The following is a 12,129-nucleotide window of genomic DNA, read 5'->3' on the forward strand; positions in this document are numbered from 1 at the left end:
TCTCCTCTCCCCTTCCTCTCTCCTCTCCTCTCCCCTTCCTCTCTCCTCTCCTCTCCCCTTCCTCTCTCCTCTCCTCTCCCCTTCCTCTCTCCTCTCCTCTCCCCTTCCTCTCTCCTCTCCTCTCCCCTTCCTCTCTCCTCTCCTCTCCCCTTCCTCTCTCCTCTCCTCTCCTCTCCTCTCCCCTTCCTCTCTCCTCTCCTCTCCTCTCCTCTCCCCTTCCTCTCTCCTCTCCTCTCCTCTCCCCTTCCTCTCTCCTCTCCTCTCCTCTCCCCTTCCTCTCTCCTCTCCTCTCCCCTTCCTCTCTCCTCTCCTCTCCTCTCCCCTTCCTCTCTCCTCTCCTCTCCTCTCCCCTTCCTCTCTCCTCTCCTCTCCCCTTCCTCTCTCCTCTCCTCTCCTCTCCCCTTCCTCTCTCCTCTCCTCTCCCCTTCCTCTCTCCTCTCCTCTCCCCTTCCTCTCTCCTCTCCTCTCCCCTTCCTCTCTCCTCTCCTCTCCCCTTCCTCTCTCCTCTCCTCTCCCCTTCCTCTCTCCTCTCCTCTCCCCTTCCTCTCTCCTCTCCTCTCCCCTTCCTCTCTCCTCTCCTCTCCCCTTCCTCTCTCTCTAATGTGTAACAGCCAGTCACAGTGGTCACATGATTGGCTGATCTCTCATGCTCCCTGGCATCTGAACGTTTTAAAGTGACACCAGGGCTGGCAGGTGAGGGTTGATTGGTTTTCCATATCAGGCAGTAAGCTTTTCCTGTTTTTATGCATTTTTCTGCATACTTTTAAAATAGAGAACATTTGCTATGGGGGAATCCTTTTTTTTTTTTTTTTTTTTTATTTCATATAATATGTACATAGAGGATTTTTTTTGCTACCTGATTTTTATCTTGTGTGCTGTAGTCTGTTGTACAAGCCCACGTAATCTTTTTTAGACAGTGCTAATTTTAGCTATGCATACTTTCAGTATTGGAGTGGAGTCTGGTACCTCTAGTTCTTGGTCTGGGCATGCGTTCCAACAACTCTTATTCATATGTCCTGCAGGCGTTAAGCAGCCACGCGGCCTTCAAAAGACTAGAGGAGACTGTGACGGAGGAGGGTGAAGTGGAAGAGATGGACACCTTAGACCCGCAGACCGGCCTCTTCTATAGATCAGCCTTGGCCCAAAAGCACCAGAAACAGATTCACCTGCACCAGGAGGGGGCGCACCTCCAAGTGAAGACTGTTCAGTCTCTGCAGACCAAGCAGAAGCAGGTTTTTCAGCTACAGTCAGAGCAGATCCAGCACAAAATCCAGCAAACGGCCCAGCTGTCCTTCAGGCAGCAGAAATTGACGCCCGCCCAACAGGAACAGGTCCAGCAGCATGCACAGCGCCACATGCTGCTCAAGGAAAGGCACATCCCTTCACTGGTGTCTCAGCCGCAACAGACGGTGGTGCAGGTTCTGGCAGTGAAAACTACCCAGCAGCTGCCAAAGCTCCAGCAGGTACCGGGCCAGCAGAAGATCTACATGCAGTCTCAGCTGTCCCAGACTCCACTGCAGCTGCCTATCACATCTGAAAAACAGACGACCAGTCAGGTAACATTCTGCTGTTGTACCTTAGGGTGTTCTATTTTAATTTTCTACTTGTCTTTTCATACTTTTTTGCTTTTTATTTTTTTTTTTTTTTATCACTTGTTTTAAAACTGATCTTTGGACACAAATTTCATGCTCTGCAATAACAGAATTGTTTGCCGTTTGTGAAAGTTATTTAGGGGAATGGAGGACATCGGCTATGAGGAAAGACTACAGGCATTGAACTTATTCTCTCTGGAGAAGAGACGATTGAGGGGGGATATGATATCAATGTACAAATACTGTACTGGCGACCCTAGCATAAGGAACAAGCTTTTTAGGGAAAGGGAATACAATAAGACACGTGGCCACTCACTAAAACTAGAGGAAAAACGGTTTAACCTAAAATACGTAGGGGGTTCTTTACTGTCAGAGCAGTAAGGATGTGGAATTCTCTTCCACAAGCAGTGGTATCAGCAGGGAGCATCGATAGTTTCAAAAAACTATTAGATGGGCACCTTAAAGACCACAATGTACAGGGGTATACAATGTACGGTTAACAGCAAACACACACACACATCATAGGTTGAACTGGATGGACGGATGTCTTTTTTTTTTTTTTTTTCAATCTCACAAACTATGTAACTATGTATTTTCTTTTCGAGCTTTGCCTCTCCAATCTTCAGCAATAAATCCTGATAGCCTATCTGTACACTGTGAATTCCAATGCTTCCTGATGAGACCAGTCACCCCAGGCCTAATTGGGGGCTTATTCTTACTACTACAATTTCAGCGTTCATGCATTTTTGCATACATATACTTGTTCAATGCTTTCCAGTTTTTTTTTTTTTTTTTTTTTTTGTATTTTGACACTTGAAAAATCGTTATTTCTCTGTCGCTCATTGACAGACGTAGTCCTCGTTGATTAATAACAACTCGGGTTATACTGCCCTCTACAGGAGTAGGACTAGACAGGAAAGAAAACTTTCTGGCCACACCCTAGGGGCAGTCCCAGAGGGTATATCCTCTCACTTCCTGCTACAGCAAATCAGTTTTTTTCTGTCTAGTTAGGAGTAAGGACCTAGATGCCTTGCTAGGATCTTCGGTCCTGGCAGGATTTTTTTTCTTAGAAAGATTTTTTTTAGACCGCTTTTTTCTCCAGTGTTCCTGTGAGATCTTCAAGCAAGCAAGCTGTAACTGGGCGACGGGCTGGGTGTTGAGATCCAGTGGTCACCCCAGTTCAGCCTACGAGCGCGTGCAGGCCATAGCTCCGCGCTGGGTCGGCCGCGACATAGTCCCACTGGACGGGGACTGACCCTGCGAGTTAAACGTCTCGCTTGAACGCCAATGACCAAGAGTCACGGCGTCCGTACTGGTCGACAGCCCCCCCACCCCGGTGGAGAGGGGTTCTGTCAGGAGTGGCGCCCGCCTGGTTCCGGTATGGTGAGTAGTATGTTCCCCCTTTCCCCCTGACGGGTTTGTGGTGAACGCGGGCCCCTCTCTGGAATGGTAGGATGGGTTTCCCCTCTATCCTATAACAGGTCACAGATCCCCCAATTTGAGTGTGATTTTTGTGAACAGAAACCAGGAGGCTTGGTTTGGGAGCTGACTATCTAATGTCATTTTAAAACTGTAAAGGTGACTGAAGTCAGTGGCAGTACTAGAATGGGCATTACTAATGAAGCAAGAGGTATCTTACCTGTCAGAGGTGTTCACAGGGCGATGCCTATGCCTGAATCACTGTAGTCCAGATCGCCATTCCTCCAGCAAGGGCAGAGAGCTGCCTTCCGACGGCCCACGGACCGCATGCGGCCCGCCAGGGTCCGGTACCGCCGGCCAGGCTTATCACCATCAGGGTGAAGGTTGTGGGGCCGAGATACTCCCGCAGGCGAACATAGAATCCTGTACAGGCCGCCACCATTGTCTGGCAGATCGCACGAGGCCGCCATATTGGCGTAGCCTCGTGTCTCCAGCATGGGGGCGGCCATGTTTGAGGTGACCAAACACCTCGTGGAGCCAGGGGGAGGTGCCGGAAGGCGTGTTAAGGGGCGGAGCCGCCTCCTTTACCCAGGAAAAAGGGCCAAAGACTTCCTGTCTGTAACAGGACAGCACTGAGCAAGCTGATAGAAAACTTCTGTGCATCAGGGATGAGCCTTGGGGTCTCTCTCTCTCTCTGTGGGGTCCAAAAAGGCAGGTAACACGGAGGGGCGCTGTTGCGCTGGGGGATTACAAAAAAAAAAAAAAAAAAGTTTTTTACTTTGTCATTTTTTTGTCGCTGGCAAATTTCTTGTATAATTATTGACTCTGCCGCATAGGTATCCCCACCTGATCCCCTCAAGGTGGCCGCAGGAACCTCCAGTACCCCACGTGTTTTTAATGCATTTTCGGCAGTTTTGGAGTCTTTGGTATCCCAGGTGGAGGTGGCCTGTTAGGGACGGGGGTCAAGAAGTGACCCCCGCCTACCCCTATTTTTTATCTGATACTTCAGATACAGATTCGGAGCTGGTCAATGCAGCTGCAGGTCCCTCTTATGGGGCTGTTGTCTCAGGTAATGTCTCCTCAGCAGTGAGGAGAACGTTTCTGCCTCCGCCATAGCACAAGAGTGGTGGATGCACTAGTTGTGTCCGTCCGGGAAACCTTTAGTCTTGAGGTTACACCGGCAGAGGTAGCTGAGACTGAGATTCCTTTTGGGTACTTGTTAGCCTACCAAAAGGGCGAAGGATTTTCCTTTACCCACATGGGGTCGTTTTGAAACGAACCCCTGTTATTTCCAAACGCATGGCTAGGCGCTATCCGTTTGAGGAATCCCTCTTTAAAGGAAGGTCATACGGTCAGGATACAGGATCGAGTTTCGATCACTTCCACCGGTGCGATTCTTCCCTTCTAACATTGAACGGTTTCAGGGGTTCTATTCGAACCTGTTCACAATGTCCAGGAAAGAGGGCAAGGTGCGTCCAATTTCTGGACTTGGGGAAAGATGGAGTCCATCCGAACAGTGGTGGCCTCCCTGCATCAGGGGGATTTCCTGGCGTCCATAGACATTTAGGATGCCTATCCTTATATCCCCATCATCGCAGGACATCAGCGTTTTCTTCGCTTTCCCAAAGATCATCCCTGGTTCCCACCAGGAGACTGAACTATCTGGGCCTAATGTTGGATACATCCTGGGCAAGAAAGTTTCTCCTTGCGGAGAAACTCCAGAAGGTTCAGTCAACGATTCGGATGTTGCTGTCCGTCAATTGGCTGGGACTGATGGTGGCCTTCTTAGAGGCAGTACCGTATACCCAGTCTCATACCCGAATTCTCCTGAAGGAGATTTTTTTCTAATGGAATCAGAATTCCGATTTCCTGGACAATCGGATCCGGTTGAGCGAGCGGACCAGGAAGTCTCCGATGCTCAACCAGGGGAAGTCATTCCTTCCGATAGCATCCAGGTTACCAATAGGGTATCGGAACTGAGAGCGATCAGATTTTGTCTGATTTACTGGACCGAGCAGCTCTAGAGCAGCCCAATTCGGATCCAATCGCACTATGCCACGGTCGTGACTTATGTCAAGAAAGGGGCACTTAGAGTGTCCTGGTGGCCATCGAAACGACTAGCATCTTTCATTGGACGGAACGGTTTGTTCCGGATCTCCCCGCAGTGTTCACTCCGGGGGTGGGAAATCGGCAGGAAGATTATTTCAGCCATCAGATTCTGGATCAAGGGGTATGGCCTCTTCATCCAGAGGTTTTTCACTAGCTGTCCCTTCATTGAGGCACCCCGGATGTGGATCTGTTGGCACCTTGGCTCAACAGGAAGGTGCGGAGGTTTGTAGCTCGCACCCGCGATCCTCTAGCGGACGCAGCAGAAACGCTGATCGCCCCGTGGGGGCAGTATCAGCTACGGCATGCCTTCCATCCTCTCAAGTTACTGCGGGAACTTCTTCGCAGGATAGAGGTGGAGGGAATTCCAGTTATTCTGGAAATTCCGGACTGACTTCGTCGAGCCTGGTACGCCGACTTGGTGAGGCTAGTCGCGGACGCTCCTTGGAGACTTCCTCTCAGGGAGGATTTGCGGTCTCAGGGACCGATCTTCCATCTTGTTTTACTATCGCTGGCTTAATGGCCTGGCCATTGAGACCCAGGTACTGAAGGACAAGGGAGTGTCAGCTTCAGTTATTCCTACCTCCTAGTTAAAGCAAGGAAAGCGACTTCCAGCACATGGAAGTCTTATATTGCGTGGTGTGAATCTCTTGGATTTCCCCCACATACCTATTCGGTGACCCGAATCTTGGTCTGTCTGCACTAAGGGGTTGAGCAGAAACTGTCCTTGAGCACATCAAGGGTCAGGTTTCAGCGTTGGCAATCTTCTTTCAGAAACTTTTGGCTAATCATTCCTTGGTGTGGAATTTCATCCAGGGGGTGCGACATCTGGCTCCGCCAGTGCGTGCACCCTTACCGCCTGGGATCTTAATTTAGTGTGGTCGGTTCTTCAGAAACTTCTCTTTGAAGATATTAGGGAGATTCCCTTGCTTACATTATCCCAGAAGGTGGCCTTCTTGGTGGCCATTACTTCTGCACGCAGGGTGTCAGAACTGGCCGCATTATCTTGTCGTTCCCCATATCTGGTGGTTCATAGGGATAAGGTGGTTCTTCTTCCGAATCCATCCTTCCTTCCTAAAGTGGTTTTCAGAGTTTTCATCTGAATAAGAATATTGTGTTACCTTCCCCGTGTCCTAAGACTAGCCATCCTTGGGAGTTTGCATTACACTCCTTGGATGGGGTTCAGACAATCAGGGTACACTTTACTACGAACTTGTTTCGTAAGACAAATTCACTTTTTGTGATCACGGATAGCCCTAGAAGGGGGTTGCCTGTGTCTGCCGCGACCATATCTAGATGGACCAGTCAGACGGTGGTACAGGCTTATTCTATTAAGGGTCGGAATCCTCCTCTACTCGGGCGCCTAGTGTTTCCTGGGTCTTCCGCCATCAGGCGTCAGCGATCCAGGTTTTCAAGGCGATGACTTGATCGTCGGTTCATACCTTTACATCATTTTAAAAAGTTGATGGGATGGCATCGTCAGATGCCTCTTTTGGCCGCAAGGTTCTGCAGGCCGCAATCTGAGGAGACTGTTGGTCTATCTCAAGGGTTTGTTGGGTTTTTCACTTAGGTCTCATCTTTTTGCTCGATGAGTCCTTGATGCTTCTGGTTGGCTCCGGTTGGGCCTTCTGGATTTTGATTTCTGTTAGCCCACCCCTCATTTGTGGTACTGCTTTGGGACGTCCCGAGTTGTTATTAATCAACGAGGACTACGTCTGTCAATGAGCGACAGAGAAAAATGGATTTTTGTAAAATCTTACCTTAAAATCCTTTTCTCTTAAGCTCGACAGACGTAGTACCCGCCCCTCTGTTTTTGAGTTGGGTTAAATTCTCTAAACACTGCTTTGTGACATAACTGATTTGCTGTAGCAGGAAGTGAGAGGATATACCCTCTGGGACTGCCCCTAGGGTGTGGCCAGAACGTTTTCTTTCCTGTCTAGTCCTACTCCTGTAGAGGGCAGTATAACCCGAGTTGTTATTAATCAACGAGGACTACGTCTGTCAATGAGCTTAAGAGAAAAGGATTTTACCTTAAGATTTTACAAAAATCCATTTTTCTCTATCATTCATTGACGGAAGCAGTCTCTGATCCATATCAGTAGGGTTATGCTGTCCCCTACAGGAGTAGGACACTAGGCAGGAAAAAGTTCTGGCTACGCATATGGGCAGTCCCAGGGGGTATACCCTCGCTCTTCCTGCATTGGATGTCAGTTTTAATCTGCCTAGTCAGGAGTGAGGACCTAGTTCCCTGCTGGGATCTCTGGTCCTGGCAAAGTTTTTTTTTTTTTTTTTCCTAGATAATGTTTAGTTAGCTTTTCTCTGTATTTTTTCTTGTGAGATCTACAAGAAACTATGCCGGATTTGGGTGACGGGCTGGATGTATAGATCCAGTGGTCACCCCGGCTGGCCAACAAGGAAGCGCAAGGAAGGCGACTTTTAGAAGGATCTATTATCGTACGTGGAAGTTGTCCATTGTGTGGTGTGAGTCTCTTGGGCCTCCCCCTCGCTCTTACTCGGTGGCTCGGATCTTGGCTTTCCTTCAACGTGGGGTTGATCAAAAGTTGGCCTTCAGCACTATCAAGGGTCAGGTCTCAGCCTTGGCAATTTTTTTCCAAACGCCATTAGCTGCTCATTCCCTGCTGTGTTTTCAGAAACCTCCTTTTGAAAGTATTCGGGAGATTCCTCTTCTTATCTTATCCCAGAAGGTGGCCTTCCTGGTGGCTATTACCTCTGCGCGCATGGTGTCGGAACTGGCGGCGTTGTCCTGTCGTTCTTTCTATCTGGTGGTTCGCAGGGATAAAGTGGTACAAAAAAGAGATTTGTTCCCCTAGTGGTGGGACTTTTCAGGCACTCAATGAATTTACAAAGTATAATATAGAAAAATATATTTTATTGAAGACATAATAATGAATTAAAAAGAGGCAAACCGTAGTTTTACATTACATATGATGCAGATGAAATTGGTACTATAGCAGAAGAAAACCCAACGCGTTTCGAAGTAAACACTTCTTCTTCAGGGGTAAATCTGACTTTATAGTAATTTTTATTAACTGCGTTTGTGACGTTTACACTGTTTGCGGATATGTTAAAAACAACCGGACTGTGGGAGCCTGCGTGGTGGGTCAAGGTGAAAGCATACATCCATGAAGGATAGATATCCCCGTAAATCAACCGAGGCGTGTATTCCCCCAGGAGGGGGCCTGTTGGACAGCTGAAGTCCAGTAAGTAGGGAGCCCTTGTAGTTTTGTATAAGGGTTATGCTGACATGACCTCAGCTCGCGGCAGTCAGTTGGTACAGTTTGGCACACCTGGCTACACCTATGGGCAGTCCCAGGTGGGTATACTCCCTTTCTCTGCTATAGCCACTCAGTTTCTTTTCCTGCTTAATCAGGAGTAAGGACCTAGTTACTTGCTGGGATCCTTTTGGTCCTGGCAACATTTTTTTAGATGGAACATTTTTTTCCTCCTGGATTTCTTCTGTAAGATCTACAATCAACTGCTGGGCTGGGCGACGGGCTGGATAATCTAGATCTAGTGGTCACCCCAGTCTGGCCAGCGAGTGCATACAGGCCTTTATGATTTAAAGAGTAAGTACAGTTGATTGATAATAAATGGCTTCAGCCTAATAACACTAACCATGATTGAAAGAAAACTTTTTGTGTTATCATTCATATTCTCTGAAAAATGGCCAAGAAAGCATATAAATTCTGCCAGGGTATGTAAACTTATGAGCACAACTATATATTATATTATTATTTTTTTATTTTTATTTTATTTTCACTTTATATCTTTTGTAGATAACCCAGCCAGTGGTGTCTCAGGGATCTGCGGTCACTAAAATCACTTTCGAAGGACATCAGCCCCCCACTGTATCCAAGGCAACTGTCAGCGAATGCCTGCCTAAACTTACACCAGCAATGGCCAGTCTCCTTCCTACTTTGCCGTTGTCTGAGAAGACTTCTGTAGCCGACATTCTGAAGATTTCGATGATGGAAGCGGATATAGAGACTAACGTGGAACCTATGATCGTGGACACCCCAAGCAAAGCAGCCCCAATTATTAAACCCATGCCAGTGTTAACCGAGGCAGTTATACCAACCCAGGTGCAAAGGCTGTCTGCACCAAGCACAGTGACTTCTACAGTACCTCCCCCGCCCAAATGTTTCCCCGCCCCAATAATTACAGCAACCACTTCTACAGCACTTCCTGTCCCCCTGCCGCCGCCACCCCCTTTGACGAGGAAAGTGGATGTTCCCGTGGCCAGCCAGATAATACAGATCCAGAATGTGCCACCAAAAAGGACGGAAGAAATTCCTTCTGAAATCATCATTCAGGTGAACCAACTTAGTTTGTTCTTGTAGCAAAAAAAAAAGCTGCACAGATTTAATAATGCAAAAAAATTCCTTTAAAGCGGATCTCCAGGTTTCATTTAACCTTAAATCGTCTGTTTTGGACTAGTGATCGACTGATATTGTTTTTTTATTACCGATATTTTGGTCATCGCATATTGGTATTGGCCGATATTTTCGTACATTAAAATTTATATATGTGTGTATGTATGTGTATATATATATATATATATATATATATATATATATATATCTCTTGTAGCGGAGTAGCAGTATGATCCACAATATCTCCACTGGTAGTCAGACACAGCATACAAAAATCCTGGTAGCGTATAATATTCCCAACCCTCCAATAACCAGACGACACATAGCTTGGAGGTCAAACACTAGAATGCCTTGTTTATTGAAAAACACAGGGATCTACACTCAGCCAAAACTCCTCCCTCTTCGAGACATTCCACACACAAAGCTGAACATCCCATAATAACCTTACTCTGCCAGACAGAAACAATAGGACAATAGAAGGCAGGTTTTTAACAATAACAAACCCCCACCCATCTCCTGAGGGACACTGCTCAGACATATGATAGTCCCAAGTGAAAGAGTTCTCACTCTCTCCACATAAACCACACTCCAAACACTTGGTTCTTAAAGGTATACACATGCAATAAACATAATGCATATTATACGAAGGACAATATCCAGTGGCTGTGTTTGCCACATATATATATATATATATATATATATATATATATATATATATATATATATATATAGCAGCTATGCTGAATATATGTAATTGTGTTTTTTTTCTCTTCCTGTTTCCAGACCATCCCTCAATATCCCATCGCCTGTCACTCCAGCTCCAACGTGGTGGTGGAACCCAGTGGACTTCTAGAGCTGAATAATTTCACCAGCCAGCAGCTGGGAGACGATGATGCTGTCATTATAAACGACAGTGACATTACCAGCGATGACAGGACACAGTGTAAACCTTCAATAAATTTGGACCATGCATAGCAGTCCTGAGAACTGGGATTGGTCCTTAAGGAAGGTAGCCACCGGGATTTTTTTTCAGTTGGGAACTTATTGTGGAATTTTAGATATTGCTTCTCGAAAAAACATGGAATTTCAGAATTGCTCCCTCTCTCCAGTGTCCTGTATGGTACTGATGTAATTTATAGCCTACAATCATCCATTTCTTTTATGAGCACAGTATTCGTAATTTAAGTCACAAGAGCATTGTCAATGGTGTTGACCTTTTATGCAAGGTTCTTCGTAGACATGGAGTCTTCAAATCATGGAACTATTTACAGGTCCATTTTTTTTAATTGCTTCATGTGTTTTTTTTTTTTTTTGTTAGGAACATTAAAACATTGAGAGTCTAGGAGCCGGAAGTTTCGACTTGGAATGGAATTCTGAAGTCATTCTTTAGACATCCGAAAAGATGTATTTTTTGTAAATCTTGTAATTTTATTTTTTTATTTTTTTGGTGGAAGCAGAAAAGGAAGTTCTGCATTCAGCTTTCACATGCACACTATGGTTAGGATTTGGTTATTTTGAAGTGAACTTTATCATTTTTTTTTTTTTTTTTTTTCAAAAGCACCTGTTACTTGGCCATTGGTGGGAAAAAACTTATGGGTCATACCATCACTGGGAAAAATGCAGGTGATATAGCAAGAGTGCTCTGCACTTTGGTATCGTCGCTCGTTTCTGTAGACGCTTTATGTTATGTTAACCATCATTTAGTCTGCAAGATGTCCGCTAATATGTTTCGATCTTGGGAGTTGAAACCAAGAAACAGTGTAAATTCTACTTATTGCAAAAAAATTGCCAATGCTGGTACAAATTTTTGGAGACAAAAATGATAAAATTGCTCACAGTTTCGCTAGGCAGTTGTGGTTTTAAGACATTTTAAATAATCCATTTAGGGTTAGGTAGTCATACCTGATCAGCTAATCAAGTGTCAGCATATACAGATGGTAAACTTACAGCAGGACTTGGTGCTCATTTAGACGTGCAGAAAAATCAGAGTTCCCATTACCGTACCTAATGCGTTAAGACGTGTTTTTCATGCGTTTGCTTCATTTTTAAAAATACGCTTGCCAGGCGCCACCTCCTGTGTTGGCTTTTTATTGTATGGATTTTTTGTATTCTCTCGGCTACTAACACTTTCTAAACTCATCTTAAATGCGCTGTAAATGCCATAGGAAGCGTTTGTATCGCGTTTGCAGTTCAGTGTTTACATGGACATCAGTGGAAGTGTTTGGGGAGCTGCAAAGCCTGACAAATTGCTCATGTCCGCGACACAAATGCAAAGGTGTGAACAACTATGGGCCCTGCAATGCACACCATTTTAACAGAGATTTATAAAGCTTCAGAAACGCTCATGAAACATCTGCTTTTGAAGCTTTTGTAAACCTAGCATTAGTGTATGTGAGAGCAAAATGAAAAAGCACATGTGCAGAATATGTTACATTGCATGAGGTACAGTGGATGAAGCTTTAGGCAAAGATGTGCACATCAGCTTTATAGTTGCCCTCAAAGGGCTGATTGCATCTATAAGACTAGATGTCCAGATCACCTCACCTCCCTTACATCAAATGTTAAGAGCCCCCTCCCCCATCAGAAATCAAGAATCCCCCACCCTCCATTACATCACA

The 12,129-nt window shown here is 45.9% G+C and overlaps 1 protein-coding gene across 5 annotated transcripts in view; it reads left to right on the forward strand.

Moving 5' to 3' along the window:
* The window catches only part of EMSY (EMSY transcriptional repressor, BRCA2 interacting), a 99,830-nt gene extending 89,226 nt beyond the window's left edge, over window positions 1–10,604 (forward strand). For 3 of the 5 annotated variants that reach the window (XM_082246164.1, XM_082246167.1, XM_082246165.1), the window contains 3 exons: window positions 1,023–1,556; window positions 8,915–9,451; window positions 10,295–10,604. In XM_082246164.1, coding sequence (XP_082102290.1) covers window positions 1,023–1,556; window positions 8,915–9,451; window positions 10,295–10,486 — 1,263 coding nt within the window. In that variant the 3' untranslated portion in view covers window positions 10,487–10,604. The remainder of the gene's footprint in view (window positions 1–1,022; window positions 1,557–8,914; window positions 9,452–10,294) is intronic. The other 2 variants (XM_082246166.1, XM_082246168.1) reach the window with 2 other exon arrangements.
* The last annotated feature ends 1,525 nt before the right edge of the window (window positions 10,605–12,129 follow it).

The sequence above is a fragment of the Pelophylax lessonae genome, assembly GCF_965119305.1.
Source record: "Pelophylax lessonae genome assembly, chromosome: 2".
Classification (NCBI taxonomy): domain Eukaryota; kingdom Metazoa; phylum Chordata; class Amphibia; order Anura; family Ranidae; genus Pelophylax; species Pelophylax lessonae.